At 52.2% G+C, this 20,786-nt stretch overlaps 1 protein-coding gene across 2 annotated transcripts in view; it reads left to right on the forward strand.

The window, feature by feature from the left end:
• The window catches only part of OSBPL2 (oxysterol binding protein-like 2), a 24,387-nt gene extending 11,186 nt beyond the window's left edge, over positions 1–13,201 (forward strand). For both annotated transcript variants that reach the window (XM_010841870.1, XM_010841869.1), the window contains exons 4-14: positions 803–878; positions 1,027–1,161; positions 1,744–1,841; positions 4,212–4,394; positions 5,953–6,060; positions 6,823–6,912; positions 8,278–8,401; positions 9,663–9,791; positions 10,986–11,109; positions 11,654–11,744; positions 11,990–13,201. In XM_010841870.1, coding sequence (XP_010840172.1) covers positions 803–878; positions 1,027–1,161; positions 1,744–1,841; positions 4,212–4,394; positions 5,953–6,060; positions 6,823–6,912; positions 8,278–8,401; positions 9,663–9,791; positions 10,986–11,109; positions 11,654–11,744; positions 11,990–12,092 — 1,261 coding nt within the window. In that variant the 3' untranslated portion in view covers positions 12,093–13,201. The remainder of the gene's footprint in view (positions 1–802; positions 879–1,026; positions 1,162–1,743; positions 1,842–4,211; positions 4,395–5,952; positions 6,061–6,822; positions 6,913–8,277; positions 8,402–9,662; positions 9,792–10,985; positions 11,110–11,653; positions 11,745–11,989) is intronic.
• Positions 13,202–20,786: the final 7,585 nt, after the last annotated feature.

Raw genomic sequence — 20,786 nt, forward strand, 5'->3', positions numbered from 1 at the left:
TTTCACCGTTTCTGGACAGGTCCAATCCTGTACCTCCCCCTTCTTAAGCTCCCAGGCGGTGGACACGGCCCTGAGTGAGGGTGCAGCAGCTCTTCTCTCTCCAGTGTGTTAGTTTGGACCATGAACCGTAAGGGTCTCCTCTAAGGATGACCCCGGCACCTGTGCCTCTCTCTGGGGGCAGCCCTACCCACGGTCAGAGGTCCCAGCCTTGTGGGGTCCTTGGTGCCCCGGCTTTTCCCTCGTTAGGGCTCTGTCTGCTCTGTGCCCTGAGCCTGGGCCTTCTTCTCCTCCATCTCGTCAGCTCCTGCCTGTATGCAGGGCCATCCTTGGGCTTTGCCCTCCCCCTCGTGGCCCCTCACAGCTGGCGCCTGTCATGTCATGGCCACACAGGACCTCAGGAAAGACAAGCACAAGCTTCAGAGGGGTTTAAGAGCCGGTTTCTGAGATGTTTTCTGAGTGGGACTCCTTCTTGTCTGACCTCTGTCCATGGTCCTGCAGCTGCTCCTGGCTGCTGGCGCCCGGCTGCCCTGGGGTGGGGGTGCGGCGACCTGACTCCCCAGCTCCATGGGGGAAGGTCGTCCATGTGGCCGTGATCATTTCCCAGGAGGCCCTCCAATATTTGGTACAGAAAGCTTTCTCTGGGACTTCTGCAGCAGTCTGGTCCTTTTTTCCTCCACTGGCGAGCCAACATAGAGAAACACTAATGCTTAGAAAAGGTGAAAGACAAGGGCCACTGAGCAGAGCCATCCATTGTGACTCACATTGTTGAAACACACGTGTTGCTCTGGTTGCTCCTCTGCAGGACATCTCTGCCTGCCCCAATGTTTACCAGAAGCGACTTCAGCGTGTGGAGCATATTGAAGAAGTGCATCGGCTTGGTGAGTTCAGAGAGCCAGACTTCTCACGGGGCCTCCACCATCTTGTCCGGCACAGGTGGCTGTGACTCTAAGAAGCGGTGCTCGGTGGAGGGGCGGGTGTGGGGAGAGCCTGCTGCTAATGGAGAGGGTCCTCTCCGGCCCCTCCTAGGAGCTGTCCAAGATCACGATGCCCATAGCCTTCAATGAGCCCCTGAGTTTCCTGCAGCGGATCACAGAGTACATGGAACATGTGTACCTAATTCACAGAGCCTCCCGCCAGCCCCAGTCCCTAGAAAGGATGCAGGTGGGTGGCAAGCTCACTTCGGGGGGCACCTGGCACTGTGCTTGGTTGCACGCAGACCATAGCAGTTAAAAACGTGACTTAATGTGACTGGCCACGTGGGGGCAGGGACCTTGGCCCTCAGCAGTGGGATGTCTGGGAGCGGGGCCGGAGCAGCTCACACTGACTTTGGGGAGCTGTCCTGCCCAACGGCTTAGGCATTTGCCACAGGCACATTCTCCACGGGTGTGGTCTTGGCCTCCTGTCGGTTGGGCCTGTGGGGCTGCAGGGGGATGTGGGGCTGGCAGTTGGCCCCTCTTGGGTCCTTTCAGCACCACCGTCCCATGCGAGTGTGTGCATATGTGTGATAGATGGCCTGCAGGGCAGGCCCCAACTGGGGTGGGAGATGGCAGAGTTCCTGCTTTCTGTGGCTTTGAGGAAGTGGTGGGTGATAAACAGCATTTCCCCGGAAGTTCTGTGGTTTCACACGCGTTACCAGCGGGAGACTGAGAAGTCACCCCAAGCGCGTGTCTGGGCGCCACCCCAGCCCTTGGCTCGCACGTCCTCATGGTCACCACCCCCTCACTGGCCTGTGGTTGCTTCCAGTCTGTGGCGGCCTTTGCGGTTTCAGCTGTGGCTTCCCAGTGGGAGAGGACCGGCAAGCCCTTCAACCCGCTCCTGGGGGAGACGTATGAGCTCATCAGGTAAGCAGATGGGGCCCTCGTGGTGTCTTGGGCACAGGACTCTGGTGACGGATGAGGAGGGTCCTTGTGCAGCATGGATGTCTCCAGGTGGCTGAATTGAGGGGCTTCCTGTGGGTGGAAAAATGGTTCACTTTAGAGAGGTGTTGTGTTAATGGCATAACAGAACCCTGGTGAGAAACCGAATTGAAAACCGAAGACTGCGTTAGGTTCAGGAATGGAGAGGGGATGGCCAGAATGTGTGGTTTAGGCTCAGGACCTAACCTAAACGTGTAGGTTAGGTTCAGGAGCAGAGAGGGGATGGCGGGGTGTAGTGCTGCTGGGTGCTTGTGTGTGTGGGCATGTCTGCATGGCCTACTGTAATTTGCAGCATCTTTATAAAACAGTGGTGTACTGTGTGACTAATCTTGGATTCAAAGAACCACAAACTTCTGGCTGTAGTTCTTGGGTCCTTCTGTGCATATGTGTTGTTAATGGTTGAGTCTTTGCTGTGGTGAGTAGATGATGCTGGGCTGTGGGGATGCTAGGCGGCTGAGAATAGGCCCTTCAGATGTGTCAGAGTTTACACTGTTTGCAGAGGTGTGCGTGTCAGCCCTGCTTTCAGCCCGTCCGGGGAGGAGTTGTCATCTTGGTAATGCAGGCAGCCTGCACGTGCATCTCTTCCCAGGTGGGGAGGCAGCATTCATGCCAGTTTCAGATTCCACCTTCTCTGGCTCGTCCTGAATGGCTCAGCAGCGGCCCCTCTGTGCACAGGGTCTGTGTGGGGTCCTCCTGGGTTTTAGTGTGCTTTAGAGGCTGGCTGGCACTGGGTGCTGGAGGACCCCTTCTCCACATGTCATTTTCTTCGAGAAAGCCAGATAAGTTAGGAGAAAGCATGCTGTGTGCTGCCAGGATCCTTGTAAATGACAGGAGTGCAGCAGGTGGTCTGGGGCTGTGGCAGGTCACAGCAAGAGGGACCGTAGGCACAGCTTTCTCCTTTGAGAAACAGGGAAGCTGAAGCCCAGGCAGGGGAAGGCTGGCCTGAGGGTCAGTCTCAGGGGGACACTTGTATCTGGAATTCGTGGAGATGTTTCTTAGATATTCCTCTTGAGCAAGAGCTTCCTCCCTTTGGTCAGCATACTCTAGTCCAGTATTCGAGATTCTGCCCTTATGTAGCTGTTAGATAGTTTTCAGCATTTGTGCATATTAAGAGCATCATTGAAATATCAGAAAAGAGAAATCAAAGCACAGTACATTAAGAGTCCAGACAACAGAAAGCAAGCAGGGGGTTAAAAGCATGCAAGCCCTCCAAGGCGCTGAATGTAGCAACAGCCCAGCGTCGGTCTCTTTCAGAGCATAGTTCAGCTGAACCAGCCTCATGGACTGGTAGGGAACACTGACACACTCTCTACACTTGTGTCAGGCCGCAACTTCCCAATCACACTTCCGGTGTCTGCAGTGTGCCACGCGTGTTAGACAGCCATCTTCCTGTTTGGGCAAGGTAACTAAACTGGCCACTCACCAGTATCGTTTTGTCCCTAGAGCTTGCTCATGGATAACTAAAAATAACACTTTCTGTTCTTAGACAAGTATTCATTTTGTAAATTACATACCTTGGTAGGCAACCTTTTAAAATCTAATTTTTCAACTTTCCTTCCTCTGTAATGATTGGAAATTCTGATTCCAGTTAAGTTAGTAATTATGTGGTTGAGCTTTTATAATTTTTAATGACTATAGCTGTAGGTGTATTCAGAGTTCTGGAACAATTAAAAACTGACATTTTTATTGAAAAAGAGAGTGTACTAAAAATCCTACTTCTTGGCCAGGAATATCTTGGGACATAAGACATTTCATCACAAACATCCTGGGAGCCTTGAAAGGAGGCTGGACAGTCCTCCTCTGGGTTTACTGGGCAGTGGGCATCCCTGGAGAAGTCAGGTGACAGTTTGCTGTCGGGCCTCTGAGTCGCTGGCCCTAAGAGCACCGGGGTGGGCAGGGGGTCAGGGCAGGGGGCCTCTCCGCAGGGCTGCTTGTTTTGTGTGTTGGTGATGGCCCCGGGACACAGTGTGTGTGCGCGTGCGTGTGTGTGTGCGTGTGCATGTGTGTGCGTGTGCGTGTTTGTGTGGTCAGTATTAGGCCACGTGTGACATTGGAGAGCCGCGCTGGTTGTTTCTGCCATATGAGACAGCATGTGTGGTCCCCTTATCCCAGCACCCCTCCCAAACGTGGGGGTCAGGGGCTCTGTGGGTCCTCCATCCCACATGCAGGTGCTGAGCTGTGGGCTTCCCTGGGGAGGCGGGTGCTGGGCCGACTTTATGGGCTTTGCTGTCACTCACAAGGTCCTTTGGTTGTCTCTCCTGCCCCTTCCTTTCTTTTCCTCATTTTTGCTTCCAGGGAAGACTTAGGGTTCAGATTCATATCCGAGCAGGTGAGCCACCACCCCCCAATCAGTGCGTTCTACTCGGAGGGCCTCCACCAGGACTTCCTGTTTCATGGCTCCATCTATCCGAAGCTCAAGTTCTGGGGGAAGAGCGTGGAAGCAGAGCCCCGCGGCACCATCACACTGGAGCTGCTCAAGTGAGTGGGGAGCTGTGCGGTGCAGGGGCCGTGGTGGGCAGCCAGGCGGGCAGCCTTGCAGCGCAGGACCCTCCTCCAGGGAGCCTGGAGGCCTCGTTGGGGTGGTGGTTCCTGGGGCAGGGGGTGTGCTCCTTACAGGATTGGGTTGGGTCCTGTTTTTTCTCCCTGGTCTCTGCAGTTCAGTCCCTGGTTGTGGTCGTCGTCCCCTGCTGTGTGACAGCCCAGCTCAGAGCCTGAAACAATCCTGTCCTCGCCTGGTGTTGGGGGTGATGTGGGGGCTCTGTTGGGGTTCTGTGCTGGTGCAGCTGGGGTGCAGGCTGGATGAACCCCTGAAGACAACCAGGCAGAGCCTCTGCTCCCGCACTGTCTTCCCTGGCCGCTGGCAGAGGCCAGGGTTGCTTGCCACCCCCCTGCTCTGCACAGCTGTGCAGCCGGACACGGGCACCCCCCAGAGCTAGGGACCAAGGATGGGTGCCCAAGGATAGACGTGTCCTTCATCACCTGACCTCAGAAGTGACCACAGCCTATGTGCACATGCTGTGGTCACACAGACCAGCTGTGGTCTAGGGTCTGAACTCCAGGAGGGGAGGAGAATGGAGGGGCCGTCTTCAAGGATGCATGCATACCTTTAAATCGATTTAAATCCAGACATGCCCAATCTGACGTTGATCAAAGACCCTCCAGGCAGAAACCGAGTCTCTAGCAGCCGCCTGGCACTGCAGACCTGTTGTGGACGGTCCAGACCAAGGGGCACAGCCGCCTCCCTGAAGCACGAGCCTCGCTGCCTGCAGCTCCGTGGGAGCTTTGTATGGCATTTGTGTTTCCTGTGAGCCCCACCTGGCCAGAGGCGCGTGGGCTCCCCAGTCTCCACCCCAGACCCTTGCATCTTGGGTCAGACCGGGGCAGCCCCTCCTGGTCACCTGCTCTTGGCTTTTAAGGGTGGGGAGAGTTGCAACCTGCAGAGTTGCAAGCCCTGTCAATGAACACTTTTGGTTCCCAGGACATTCAAGAAGTTTCCAGTGTTCCTCGTGAAATGCTTGTGCCCTGGGCCTTTTTTTGCCCTCAACTGTGGCTCTGACACAGCCTCCCTTGAGACATGGGTCTGGCCCTCTGCTCCCCGCCCGTTTGTGAGGTTTCTTTTCTCCTTGAGGAAGCCCACCTGGGGAACAGGTGACTGATGGGAAAGGCATTTGCACCCCAGGACCCACCCCGCCTCATGTTGGCCCCAGAGGCCCAGGGCCCAGGCTCGCTAGGGACCTCGTGGTTCCCACAGGGCAGGGCGGGGATGGTAAGAGGGCTGTTCTGTTGACAACTTCACAGGAAATCTCTTGCCTTTGTTGCAGCCTTTTATTGCTGATTAACTTGTCTCCACGTTTAAATAGAAAGCTTTGTTGATACTACAAAGGACATTTCAAACGAATGCTAAAGACGTAGCCACTGCTCGGGAGTTCAAAGCTGTGCTATGCCCTTCTGCGGCTTTCAGTCCATTATGGTGTGATTCTGTCTGGGACTTAGCTTCTAGGGTCACGCGGTGTCTCTGTTCTCTGGCGTATTTCAGACATAAGGAAGCATACACCTGGACCAACCCTACGTGCTGTGTCCACAACGTGATTATCGGCAAGCTCTGGATAGAGCAGTATGGGACAGTGGAGATTTTAAACCACAGGTAACGGGCCCAATGCTGAGATGCTGCGAGTCAGGGTGGCGATGGGGCGCCCAGAGCACTGGCCGCTGGCGTTCAGCTGTGTATTCATGCCACCCTCAGCCCCCCAAGGCCCTCCCTGGTCCCCGGTGAGCTCAGCTTCCAGATGGGCCATACTGGCCGCGAGACAACACACGTGCTGCGGTTGGATCTGATTCTGGCCGGCACTGGTCAAAGTCATCGTTAGTGCTCCGTGTTGTTATTTCTGTGTTTTTAGTCACAGTGGTTGATTTAGTTGGAAGTTTTAAACTACACTCAAGAATGGTGTGATCTCCTGGTGAAAACAGTGACCACTGTCCAGTCTGCCAGGCCTTATTCCTCGAAGTTCATGGCTGGTTTGCTTTGTTTCTTAACAGCTTTGTTAAGATATAATTTACATGTCATAAAATCCACCCATTTAAAGTAGACATGTAAATGACTTTTAGTAAATCTACCGAATTGTGTAACCATCAGCACCAGGCAGTACTTGAAGCTTTCTGTCCCCTGGAAAGGTCCCTGGGCCGTCCATGCAGTCCTGATGCTGCCCCGCCCTGGGGAGCCCTTGTACGAGCTCTTGCTTGCTCCCCTCTCTCCCCTGCTATCTCCCCATCTTCCCCTCACTCTCGGTCTTTCCCTCTGTATCTCCCCCTCCATCTCTCTCTCCTTCTCTCTTTCCCTACCCCCTCGATTCGCCTTTTCTTGACATTTCCCATCCACAACAGAAGCCTGTGTTTGTCTTCCCTGCAGGACTGGAGATAAGTGTGTGCTTCACTTTAAACCGTGTGGACTGTTTGGGAAAGAACTTCACAAAGTGGAGGGGTACATTCAAGACAAAAGGTAGATCCCCGCGCAGATCGGGTCACAGGTGCCTAGTTGGTGCTTGCGTCTTCTGCAGAAGTCGTGGTTTTAGAATCTGACCTCATGTTTCACTCTCTCTCCTGGGCTCAGTATGGTTATCAGGCAAAACCCAAACACGCGTTTATGGGCATCCTTTTCCACATGATTTTTTTCGCTCCTGTTGGGAAATCTGGGACTTGTTCAAGTTTCTGTGAGCAGAGAAATGATCAGTAGTATTTTAACAAGTTTGGGGGATTCTTCCCCACTTTGGGTTAGTTACACTATGTGTTGGGTCTCAGTTTCTCTCTCTTTTTTTTTCCATCAAGTAACTTGGACCACATAACAGCCATAAGATTCCTTTTAGCTCCTAAAATATGTACATTTTCAGGTAAAAATAGTTCCTAGTGTAAAGCAGCGGGTACTTTTGCTCTGTCCCACTCTGTTGGGTGTCAGATGTTTACCTGTTCAAATCCCTTAGACTTAAGACTCTGACCACTTCGCCCCTTGAAATCTTTTGGGACTTGGTGTATGGCTTCACAGGACAGCAGTCCTGTTAGGGGGACTGGCATTGGCCAGCCCTGCAGAGTTAGCCCAGAGGGAGACCGTGGTCAGCTGGCCCACAGACGTGGGCTGCAGCAGTGGACACCCCCCTGCACCAGCCCAGCTCCGAGTTTCTGGTTTTCCATCCCAAATTGGACAGAGAGGACTTGGCCATGTGTCCCCGCTTGCCACCCTCCAGGCCCAGCCTCTGAAGCACAGGTGCCCTCCCAGCATGGCCCTCGGCTGCCAGCACAGCCTTCCAGGAGCACATGGTCAACTCCCTGCTCACCCAGGAAGATGCAGGAAAGGAGAACAAGGCACAGCATGCATTGTTCCTTGGGAATCAGGCAGAGCGCCCTTTCTGGAGGCTGTGGGCGGACAGTGATGGGGGTGTGACTCCAGGTTATGGAGCTGAAGAGGCAGTGGCAGCTGGATGTGGGGAGGGTTGTTTATAGGATATAGAGAAGGGGCTGCAGGACACATGGTACTTAAAAGATGTAGTATATTTAAAAAACGACAATCGGGCTCACAGGGTGTTATGTTACACACTTGTTCTCACCCCATCTGCCTCCCGCAGCCCTTCAGGTTCTTGTGCCCTTGTTTTCTCCTTCCTGCTTTGGCAAAGGAGTGTGAAGAGTTAGTCTGAAAGCTGTGAGTGGCGATACTGAAATGGAGCTTTCCGTCTGCATGTTTGCACCAGCAGTACCCTAGGGTTTACAAGACTGATGATGAAGATTGATTCTGGGTCAGGTTAGGGGGCTGCATTTCTGGATGAACGGTTGATGATCACTGTTACTTGCTTTTAAAAATTCCCTTTCCCTCCAGCAAAAAGAAGCTGTTCGTGATCTATGGCAAGTGGACGGAGTGCTTGTGGGGCATAGACCCTGTCACATACGAGTCCTTCAGGAAGCAGGAAAGAAGAGGGGACTCCCTGCGGAAGATGAAACCGGTACGGGGCTGCCGTGGGGGAGTCCCCAGCGAGGGTGAGGGGGCCTGGCCAGGCAGTGCCTTTGTGGTCCAGCTGGAGGCGGTGGATTACAGAATCTGTCTCTCCGAGCGAAGGTGCTTGTCCACCTGATTCTGGATGGCCAGGTGCTGGGGTGCCTCTACCCACCCCTCTACCTGGCAGAATCAGAGGGTGCCTCCATTTCCTTCTGGATATTTCTTGATACCTCTCCTGTCCCCGCACCTTGTTAGCTGAGACCCAGTAGATAAGCAAGTGGATGTCCTTTCTGCATTTCTATTCTGAGTTCCAGGTGATAAAACCCAATACTGATTGTCTTAAGACTAGTTCTTCTTGAGCCTAAGACTAGAGGCAATAGTTCAAGAGAGGTGTCGTGTTTTTCTAGATGATAAATTAGAATGTACCAAACCTGAGGTGTTCAGTATCTGTTTAACAGAATATTCAACTTCTGCTGAGATTGTTATTGTTTCTTGTCTTGTTTTGGGCCAAGCCACTAGGCATGTGGCGTCTGGGAACTCAGTTCCCTGACCAGGGGTCACACCTGTGCCCTCTATAGGGGAGGCTCAGAGTCTTAGCCACTGGACTGCCTGGGACGTCCCTGTTGGTTTTTATGTTGTAATATTTCACAGGTGCTATTAGACATCTTTTCTAAAAATACTCCTTTAAACTAAAAAAAAAAAAAAAAAGTAAAGTTCCATTTGAAGACCATAGAGCAGATGTTAAATCTGTTTGCTGACATGTTTAGTGCGTTTGCTTGGCTGTGTTGCCCCTCGGGGTGACGTCCCAAGGAGGGAGCATTTCGTGGGGTTGCAGACCGCTGCCCTGTGTCTTCACTTAGCTTCTGGCACCACACCGCGTAACCCGCAGGTGGGGAAGACTGCCAGGCTGTGCTCGTTGTAATTAAGTGTCTCCCTCACAGCTAACTAAAAGCCACTCTTCTTCTCCAGGTCCCACTGCTTTTGAAAAGAAAGTAGCAGTTGTACTTTTCTATTGAGATGTGACCCCAAGTGAGAGCTTAGTCTAGAGACGCTGAGACACCCTGAAGTCACCACGCGTGCAGAAGGGCAGCGTTGGGGGAGAGGACCACTTGGGGGCACCCTTGGCTACCTGAGGAGGTGTCGCCCCATCCAATCACGCTCAGGAGGCCACATGGGCCCCCCTACCAGGAGCGTGGTGCCTGCTGCCCTCTCGGGGGCTTGGGAGGGTCTGCCAGGGCTCCGGGGGCAGTGGGTGCTGTGTCTTTCAGGACGACGGCCCTGAGAAGGCTGATTGCGATGTAGCGGACAGTGTGCCCGAGTCTCAGGAGACGGTGCAGGTCATTCCAGGCAGCAAGCTACTCTGGAGAGTCAATACCCGGCCCCCCAACTCCGCTCAGGTCTGTGCCCCCGGCCCTAGCCAGGCCCCCAGTCATCCTGTCACCCTCGGGGCTCCCTGCCCTCCGAGCCCTATGACCCCCACCCTCCAGCACTCAGCTTAGGCATCCACACACACCTCAGGACCTGGTTACACTGCGAACCCTCAGTGTCTACACCAGCTGTGTCTGACCGAAAGGGTTTCCAAACCAGTTTCGAGAGAGAATTTTTTGACTTGTCAATTTCAGTCCTTAAATGCGTTTTGATATTTGTTTTGGAAAATTGTACTTATAATTTTGTTACCTATGGTAAAATTATTATATTACATACAGTAATGTTTATATAAAATAATTATATGATAAATACATAGTAAATTTCATTTTACTATATTATAATTTTATATTATTTATATATAAAATATATATACAGTGTATCATAGATTTTTAAAAAATTTTTGTTACATCCTTTAAGCAAAGCCACAGCCTGTGCAAAATAAAGGAAACAAACATTCAGTGATAAATAGATTATCTCAGCACAGCCACGACTGCAGTTTCAGTGGAATACAAATTATAAGATAATGGAGAAAAATCTGTTTAAAAAACATACACACACACACAGAGTAAAAACTAGAAATCATATCCATTTCTTTGGTTCAGTGAACATTTACTGGGTTGGAGTAGGTGGGTCCAGGTCCCTGGGAGTAGAGCCCAAGGACAGATAGGCAAGGACCCCAACCCCACACAGCAGAGTGACCTGTCTAATGGGCTGGAGGCGGGCCTCCTGGGGACACGGGTACATGGAGCAAGGACTAGGGAGCCAGGGCCATTGGCCGTAGGGCCGCATTTGGGCCAGGGAGCAGCCAGGATCCGATCTCCTCTCTTACTGTGCATGACATAGGGAACCGTGGGGTCATTTGAGGGACCAGGGGCCCCTCCAGCCACTTGTGGAGATAGGCTTCGGGGCCAGAGCAGAAGTGGCCAGAGGGAGGCAAGTCCCCAGGTCTGGGTATCAGGAGGCGGCAGACCCCACCACAAAGGGGTTGAGATAGAGATTCTTCTCAGACCCCTGGGGCATGAGGAGACAGACGTGCAGGTCGGATGTCACAGTGAGAATTTGGGTGCCTCCTGTGGGGGTGGAGAGGATGAGCCCCCTAGGAGACCCAGGCAAGTGTGGAAAAGAGTATCATTTATAGTAACGACTCTGTGCCTGCCCCGCAGATGTACAACTTCACTAGCTTCACGGTGAGTCTCAATGAACTAGAGACGGGTATGGAGAAGATCCTGGCCCCCACCGACTGCCGGCTACGCCCCGACATCCGCGGCATGGAGAATGGCAACATGGGTGCGTGTTCGCATTGGGGGCTGACTGGGCGCCCAGCCCTGGCCACGCGGGTGGTGCAGGGAAGGAACGTATCCCTGTTAACTGAACACACGTCACATCTTCTCGACATGCTTCTCAAACCATCTGTGGGCAAGAGTTGTAAAGCTTCTAGTTTGCTGCAGGCCACTTCTTTTATAAATAAAATAAGATTAAGTTACTAGAAAAATGAAATGAAAGAGAATATATACAAAATGTTATACAAGTCCCCGATTTTCTTACTAGGTTCAACAGACAGTAAGGTTACATTTCAGAAGCTGTTGTTTGAAAGTCTCTGGTGTGGAGGGTCCCCCCTGTGCCTTTCCTACCCCACGGCCCCTCTGTGGGCCGCTGGCTGCCCTGGGGTCTGGGCCTGGCCATGGGCTTGGGTCTGGTTTCCCACACACTTACTGTCTATGGTTCCCACCTGGGGTTGGGTGGGGGGTGTGTGGGGTGTCTCTCATCCACTTTCTCAGCCTCACCTCTGCCTGTCACCCTGGTCCCTGACCTGCCCCGTGCTTGCACCTAGATCTGGCAAGCCAGGAGAAGGAGCGGCTGGAGGAGAAGCAGAGGGAGGCCCGGAGGGAGCGGGCCCGGGAGGAGGCTGAGTGGCAGACGCGGTGAGGCACCCGGCGGCCATGGGGATGGGGCGGGGGAGGCACAGACCCACCCACCTGGGGGCAGTGAGGAGGGGCTGCAGGCCCTCCTGGGGCTGAGCAGAAGCTACCCCGTGTCCCACGAGTCAGCGGCTTGCAGCCTGGGCTGCACGTGAGATGACATGCAAGGTGACAGTGCTGACTGGAGGGGCCACGATCCAAGTGGAGAACAGTCCACTGGCCTCCTGACCGCCTGCTCTGTGTCGCAGGTGGTTTCACCGAGGCAGTAACCCGTACACTGGGACCCCCGACTGGCTGTACGCAGGGGGCTACTTCGAGCGGGATTTCTCAGGCTGCCCCGACATCTACTGAGAGGCCAGACTGGCCCCCAGACCTGGAGACCCAGAGGCTGGACTCCGTCAAGCAGCTGCTCTGAGCTTCTGCCACGGCAGAAACCAGCTTTTCTCATGACTGTTCATGGAGATCGCACCGTCCCTGGTTGAGGATTTAATTCTAATTAACTTTTGATTGCCAAACATTTTACTACTGTTGCAGCCTCTTCATAAAACTTCCCTTGGGATCATCATGTTTCCATTAAGGTTTGAGAAGGAACAGTCTTTACAGTTCCCTTTATGTGACAGGACAAGCTGGGCTGGCGTAGAGTACAGCACCCTCTTCATTACAAAAAGTTATAAATAAAGGAAGTAATGGGAAGGGTCCATATTCCTCTTCGTAATGCAGTGGCGCAAAGGGTTTCTGAAAGTATTTTAAAACTGAACCAGTAACAGGAAAAGATGGATCTTGAGAAAAGTCCCACCAGGAGCCTTATACAGGCCAGGAATTGCTTTCTAGATCACGGTAACACAGAAGTGGAGGTTTTCAAAGCAGCCGATTGAATGAAATGAAAAGTTGTCAGAGTTTGTATTTTTTATCAATCTTCAATAATGTAAAGATTACTTTGAAAATATTTAAGTTCAAACTACTTGAATAATACTTTGCTGAAGAGCAAGATAGGCATTAATCACCACTTTACACTGTCCAAAATGAAGCATTACCATGACAACGAGGGTGGCCAGAAACTCTGACCAGTCGTTCCCAGATGGCGCCCAGCCCTCTGGTCCCTGGGGCTCCCCCTCGCTGCAGGCCACGCCCTCACACAGAGTGAGTCCTGCACGCACGACAGTCGACCTGTCCCTGTCATGCATGTGTGACCCGCCTCGGGGGTGTCCTCACCACTGTGCGTGTCCGCCTCCGCACACATCTACACCCTGTGACTGTTCACTTTCTGTAGAGGTGCCAGCACCACTGGCCGTGGCAGAGCTCTTTGATTCGAAGACAATCTGCCGTGTGCACACATGCACAAGCGCATGCATGCACACACACGCAGCTGTACACAGTGTGGGTTCTCAGCAGGAGGGTGTCGGCATTGTGTGTCCTGGCTTCAAAACCACATTTGTAATTAAAACACTTTTAAAAGTGAACCCTTGTTCTGAAGGCTTGATTCTGTAGCTTTGGAAACTGGAGGCATGATGCCATGGTCGAGTTCCAGGGCATCTGCCTGGCGGGACCCAAGCCGGGTCCCCGGAACCTGCAGAGGCCCCCAGACCACACAGAGGCCCCAGGTGTGTGTGGTCTCAGGTTCTGCAGAGAGGAGGTGCTGACACCCCTGGTCATTAGCATCGGGAGTCCTGTGCCCCTGGTGGCGGCCGGCAACGGAAACAAACTGCTTCTCCGGGGAATGTAAGGCTGGGGGACCCGGGGCACGTTTAGAGCAGTGGTGTTGAGGGCAATTTGACAGCTTTCACGGATTGTCCTGTTTCTCACCACTCCAGTAATTTTCTGCAAGGTCTGCATCTCTGAGAACTTCCTTGCAGGCTCAGACGGTAAAGGATCTGCCTGCAGTGTAGGAGACCCAGGTTCAGTCCCTGGGTCAGGAGGATCCTCTGGAGAAGGGAGTGGCAACCCACTTCGGTATTCTTGCCTGGAGAATCCCATGGACAGAGGAGCCTGGCAGGCTATACAGTCTGTGGGGCCGCACAGAGTCGGACATGACCGTGCGACCGACACTTTGATCTGCATCCCTGAGTCTTCCCCGAGGTCAGATCCCATAGCGTAGTCCCCACCACCGCTTCCTTCAAGCCTGACTCAAGTGGAAGGAGAAAGGGCAGGATGGCCTGGGACCAGAAAGCGTGGGCGGCATGACTTTTCAACACGCACCAGAGCTGCCCATCAGCTTGGCCACCGTGATGCACTGGGACGTCAGGGGTCTTTCTTTAATAAAAGTGTTTCCGTGGGATTTGCTTTTTAGAGACGACCTCCCATGACTGGTGTGTGGGAGGCATGGCCTTGTAGAGGGCCCCCAGTGTGTGATCGTGGCTTGGATGGAGGGCCTGGGTGGTTTTCAGAGCAGCCTTATAACTTGGAATGTCCTTGTGGGATGAAAAGTAGGACCCACTTCACCCAAAGACCTTCAGGCTTTGATTCCACTGCCTCTGAAGGTTCAGTTCTGTGTCTGTTGATTCAGTGAACTTTCTGAGAGCCACTGGGGAGCCGGCCATGCAGGCGACATGGTGGCCGATGGACCTGCGGCACACACACTGGAGCTGGCTGGACTTCTCAGGCCATCTAGGGCTGGGGCCAATGCAGTGTCTGGGTCCCTGAGCCGCACAGGCTGGTCCCTTCCGGGTTGGGTGCTGCTCTCCCTGGTGGGGTCAAGGGTCAGGGCCGCCCCAGCACTGGCAGGCTCCTCACTGGGTGTGGCCCCCAGTCACAGGAAGGCATCAGAGGAGCGGGCCCAGCCCTCATAGGCTGTGCCGTGTGTGGCCACTGCAGGCTTCCGTGAAGGCCAGGCCCCTCCACCCCACAGTGCGGTGGCTCCACGAGGGGAAAACGAAGGTGCCGGGCCGACCTCTGCTCCTTCATAGGCTCACAGGTCTGTGCAGGGCATTGGCCACACATGACCAGGTGTCATCACAGCCTCCCCAGGCAAACGGAGCTGGCAATGGCACCAGCAGGGTCCCGAGCATCAGCTCTGACTGTGTTCTCAGCAGTATCTCCCTTTCAGACCTTGTCCCCAGAGGTGATGCTGGGGCTCCTGAAAGGATCCTCCTGCTCGACACTCGGGGAGAAGCACCTAGCCCAACGCTGACGGCCTCTAGGTGTGCGGACACTCCTTGCTGATGCTGCCGGCCACCTGTTGCAGTGATTGTGGAGGTGTCCAGCCAGAGGCGTCGCCATCCTTGTCAGGCCCTGAGGCCAGGAAATCAGAATGAGAGAAAGGCCCAGAATCTTTCAGCCAGCCAGCCCCTCAGGTTGCCGCGGCAGGTGGCTTTCTTTCAGGACACCTGCTCCTGGGAGAACAAGTTCGCCTTGAGCATCCACCAGGAAGACATCATTTACAATCCTAATGTTAAGTCACTTCAGTCCTGTCTGACACTTTGCGACCCTATGGACACAGGAGTCTGCGAGGCTCTTCTGTCCATGCGGTTCTTCAGACGAGAATTCTGGAGTGAGTTGCCATTTACAATGCTAACAAGCTTTCAAAAATCAGAAGTGAGGATAGCTCTCGCATCCTGTCGACCCTTGTGCCAGGAGGGAAGGCGTGGCTCAGTGAAGCCTTGTGCCCTGAGGAGAGCTGTCAGCCTCACAGGAGAGTCCAGTCAACAGAAAGTTCCTGCTGGACCTGGTTTCATCTTCTGAAGGACCTTCCTGTGTCCAAAGTGGGCATGAAGATCAGGTCCCTTGACAGAAGGGCCTGTAACCCACTGCAGGACATTAGGCGGCCTTTCCTTCGATCTTCGTCATCTTTGGGCTTCACTATCCTGTGTTCTCAGCATAAGGGTTTCACAAAGTGAAGACACCATTTCAAAATCTCCTGGTACAAGTTTCCTGGACAGTCAGCCTTTGACTGGAGGCCCTGTTCCTCTCCCTGTCTGAACTGGCTGTCCTGGACCAGAGGCTTGGCGAAGGGCTCCCTGGTCTCTGCAGAGGGCGACAACACATAGACAGGGTCCTCCCTCCATCGCTGCAGGAACAGTTCATCCCATCCGTGCAGCAGGAAAAGGTCAGGCAAGAAACACGTAATGAAGTGGCTTTATTGTCATAATTTTATAATATGTAGTAACTGTCAGCGTTCGTCCATGTAAACGGAACCAGTCATTCGCAGATTTGGGGGAGGACTGGACAGGTCAGCGGAGATAGATGTTAAACCCTGGTTTTGAGTAGAGTTCGTCGCAAAGGGCGGCAGCTGACATTTGTTTTGGACTGAACACTTCTTCACTGCTGCTCTGGCCTCTCTGGAAAGGACTGCAAATTGGCTGTGGACGTGTCCTGGAGACTAGGCGACAGATGTTTGGACTGTAGTCCTGTAGGACTGGCCCAGCAAACAGATTGTTTCAGAAAACTGCTTGTTACAGTGAAGAGGGGGCTAAGGGGCACGCAAGAGGGAGGAAGGGGTCTGGGTTCTCCGGGGGCTGGAGCCCATTGCCAGAAGCAATGAAATACCCAGAACACAGTGTCAGCCAGCTTGACTTGGCGGTCCCTGTGCCCGACCGCTGCTCGAGGTGCCCAGTGGCTGTGTGCTTTCCAGAAGGGTGAGCTATCCAGTAGCGACAAGAGTTCCGGGCAGAGGGACAGACTGTTCATGCAACTTTAATGCCCTGGGAATGCCCAGGTACATAGATGTGGGGCCGCCACCATGGCCACCGTGTCTGACAATGGGGACCACAGAGCACCCAGGGCTGCCAGAGCCTGAACCTGGTGTCCTGGGTGCTTAACCCCCAAAATTACCATCTGGTCCCACCCACTGAGGAGGAAGAGGGGGTGCAGGAAGACAGGCTTGCCTGGGGCTTCAGAGCAGGTGAGTGGAGGAAGTGGAATTCAGACCTTGATACACAGTGACACTCAGCCTCGGGTACAGTTGACACGCCATCGTGTAACCATCATCACTATCGACATACACAGTTTAATGGCAAGCTTCAAGAGAGGAGGACGGTCTTTTCAACACGTGGTGCTGGGAAACTGGACAATCATATGCAAAAGAATGGAGTTGACCCTGACCTCACACCATTTACAAAAATTAGAATGTATCAAAGGTCTAGATGTGAGACCTAAACAATAAATTCTTAGAAGAAAAGATAGAACACAAAGCTCACAACTTTGGATGTGGCAATTATTTCTTGGCTATAACACCAAAGACACAGGCAACAAGAGAAGAAAAATAAGCAAGTTGTACTTCATGAAAATTTAAACATATTTTGTGCATCAGACACTAGCATCAGAGTAAAAAGGCAACCCAAAGAGTGGGAGAAAATATTTGCAAATCAAACATCTGATAACAGATTAATATCTAGAATATACAGAGACCTCCTAAAACTCAGTAACAACAAAAAAAGCTGATTCAAAAATAGGCAAGGACTTGAATAAACATTTTTCCAAAGAAGATAAACAGATGGCCAATAAGCATGTGAAAACATGTTCAACATCACTAATACTGGAGAAATGAAAAACAAAGCTGCAATGAGATACCACACCCATTAGGATGGCCAGTATATAAAAAAACCCAAAACATCCAGAAAACAAGTTTGGGCAAGAATGTGGGGAAACAGGAAGATTTGTGCACTGTTAGTAGGAATAAAATGGTACAGCCACTGTGGCAAACAGTATGGCAGTTCCTCAAAAAATTAAAAATAGAATTACCATATGGTCCAGCAATTCCATTCTGAGTATTTACCCCTAAAGAACTGAAAGCAGGGCCTTGAAGTGATGTTTGTTCGGTCATGTTTGTGTGTGCTTAGTCACTCTAGTCGTATCTGACACTTTGCGACCCCATGGACTGCAGCCTGCAGCCTGTCCATGGGATTTCCCAGGCAAGAATATGGGAATGGGTTGCCGTTCCCTTCTCCAGGGGATCTTCCTGACCCAGGGATTAAACCAGGGTCTCTCATGTCTCCTGCATTGGGAGGCAGGATCTTTACCACGAGCTACACCCGGGAAGTCATGTTCACAACAGCATTATTCACAATAGCTGAGGCGTGGAAATAACCCAAGCATCCCTGCACTGATGAACGCATAAGCAAAATGTGGTGTAGACATACTTACAGCGGAAGATTACTCAGCCTTAGGAAGGGGATTCTGACACATGCTGCAACATGGATGAAACCCGAGGACATTATGCTGAGTGAAAAAAGCCAGTCACACAAAAGACAAATACTGTATAATTTGATAGGTGCCAAGAGCAGTCAAATTCATACTGACAGAAAGTAGAATGGTGGTGGGTTGGGGGAAGAGGGCGATGGGGAGTCGGTGTCTAATGAGATGGAGTTTCAGTTTTCCCAGATGAGAAGTTTGAAGATGGATGGTGGTGATAGCTGCACAGCGTTATGAATGTACTTACGACTACTGAACTCAACACTTAAAGAGCGATTAGGACGGTAAACTTTCTGTTATGTGCCATTTTACCATAATAAAAAACTGAAAAAAAAAATTCAGTGGTTGCTAGGGATTAAGCAAGAGGGAGGGAAGGACAGGGAGAGGACATCAGCTTTTCAAGGTGGTGAGCATGCTCTGTGTGATACTGTAAAGATGCACATACATCGCTAAGCATTTGTCTGAACATGTGGATGTATGACAGAGCGTGAACTCTGATATAAACTCTGGACTCGGTGACGTGATGTGTCCACATATGAGCATGTGCTAAATTGCTTCAATCGTGTCTGACTCTTTGAGATCCTATGGATTGTAGCCCTCCAGGCTCTTCTGTCCATGGGCTTCTCCAGGCAAGAATACTGGAGTGGGTTGCCATTTCCTTCTCCAGCGTTTGAGCATGGATTGTAGCAAACACATAGCTCTGGTGGGGGATGTGGGTGGTGGCGGGGCTGTTGGACGGGGTGTGTGGGAACTCTGTACTTTCTGTTCAGTTTTGGTGTGGACATAAAATTGCCCTAAAAAAGAAAATCTATAATTAAAGAAAAAGAAAACAACAACAAAAGCCGCCTGCCAAACGGTTTAAGTGGCTGGGCCATTTTGTATTTCCAGCACCAAAGACTCCCCAGCACTTAGTACTGTCGCTTTTCCTTTTTTAAGCCATTCTAATCCATGTGTTTTAATTTGCATTTCCCTTATGAATAATGCTGTCCACCATCCTTTCCTGCACATCAGGCCATCTGTACACCCTCCTTAGGACGTGTCTGGGCACTTCTTCGCCAGCTTCCTTGTCGACCCTCCCTGCGCCCACAGTCACTGCAGCCCTTGCCTTTCACCTGGGGGAGGTGCCGAGGCTCAGAGCAAGGGACTGGGTTTGCTTTTTCTGCTGTGGGGCCCAGTTCACAGAGTCCATACTGGGGTGGAGGGTTGGGGGTAGGGGGCACATGGACTGGCCTCCACGATGGCCATCTACCGGTAGCTTGTCTCCTTACTGGTTTTTCACAGAAACCAGTGAAAATGTATAAAGCTTTCTCTTTTGAGCCTCCCAGGACACAAGCTCCCTTGGTTTGGGATAAGGAAGTGCTCATTTGAGGCCCCACCGCAGTCACTGCCCAGAAGGGTCTTCAGGTTCTAGAAAGTTGCTTTCCCTATGGCCCCTGCTGGCCGCTTTTGAGCTTCCCAAGACTTTGGACAGTGACCCCTGCCTGCCAGTCCCTCCTCAGGGAAGCCAGGTGGTTTTCTTACTGTCTTCTTCCTGGTTTCACAGAGTGCGCGGGATGGTACTGTTGCGGGTGTCGTGACCCCAGTCACAGGCCACTGAATTTCTTCACGGGTCTCTGTTCCCGTCACTTTGGTCTCTGGAACTCTTTAGACTCTCAAAAACTATCAAGGATCCCCATAGAGCTTTTGCATACATGGGTTTTATCTATGGATATTTACCATATTAGAAATTTTAAATATTAATTAAAAAACACATTTCTTATCAACATAAATATTTTAAAATGAAAACCAGCTCTATTTTTCCAAACCAAAAAAAAAAAAAAAAAAATAGAGACTCTTTAGATCACAAAGCAATCGGTACAGAACTTGTGGTGTTTTATCCATCAGAATGTTACACAGGAGGTCAACATGGATACATCTCAAAACAATGTTGAATAAAAGAAGTTTTCACTTTTATACCTTTTAAAAAAAAAAGCTTAAAAATGGATTTTACGTATTCATGATGGTTGTGGTTTAGTCTCTAAGTGGTGGCGAGCTCTTGTGAGACCGCATGGACGACTGTAGCCCGCCAGGTTCCTCTGTGGTGGTGGTGGTAGGGGCTAGCTAAGTCGTGTCCTGCTCTTGCAACCCCATTGACTGTAACCTGCCAGGCTGCTCTATCCATGGGATTCTTTAGGCAAGAATACTGGACTGGGTTGCCGTTTCCTTCTCCAGCGGATCTTCCGGAGCCAGGAATCAAGCCCAGGTTTCCTGCATTGCAGGCAGATTCTTTACCAACGGAGCTACAAGGGAAGCAGATTTCTCTGGGTTGATGGTAAATCAAGCGGGCATGGAGGTGGCCACACAGTTGAGGATGGCCCTGCCTCTGGAGCGGGGAGTCACACATCATGTGTAGCATGGGCTCCAGGTGTGTGTGCTGCTCTGCAGAAACTACAAAGTGTAAGTGAAGGGGAGTAAAGGAATGGGAAGGCCGCGCTTCCGCTCCCCTCCTCCAGTGTGTGCAGGACAGCTGATTTCATTCGGTTCAGACTGCACACACCACACACCAGACAAGGAATGAAGGCGCAGCCTTGTCGGCAGATTATAGGGGGTCTGGGGAGGATGGGGAAACAGTCACGCCGTCACTGTTTTGGGGGTTGGGGGACCCCCAGGGCACAGGGAGGATGGAGGGTAGTTCTCAAGAGGGTCTGGGGGCGCAGGGCAGCGGCGTTGTGCGTCGCACGGGCTCCCAGGAGACCACCGCTCGTCGGGAGGACGCTGGGCCCACGCACCTGAGTCCAGGGCTGCAGTCACCTTCCCCCAGGGACTCGAAGACACCGCACGGCCCCGCCGTCCTATGACATCCCTCCCCCAAGCCGGCGACTACTTCCCCAGGTCTAGGAACCTGGCGTCCCGCACGGTCAGCACACCTGAGACACCTTG

The sequence above is a fragment of the Bison bison genome, unplaced genomic scaffold, assembly GCF_000754665.1.
Source record: "Bison bison bison isolate TAMUID 2011002044 unplaced genomic scaffold, Bison_UMD1.0 scf7180017864167, whole genome shotgun sequence".
In the NCBI taxonomy this organism is placed as follows: domain Eukaryota; kingdom Metazoa; phylum Chordata; class Mammalia; order Artiodactyla; family Bovidae; genus Bison; species Bison bison.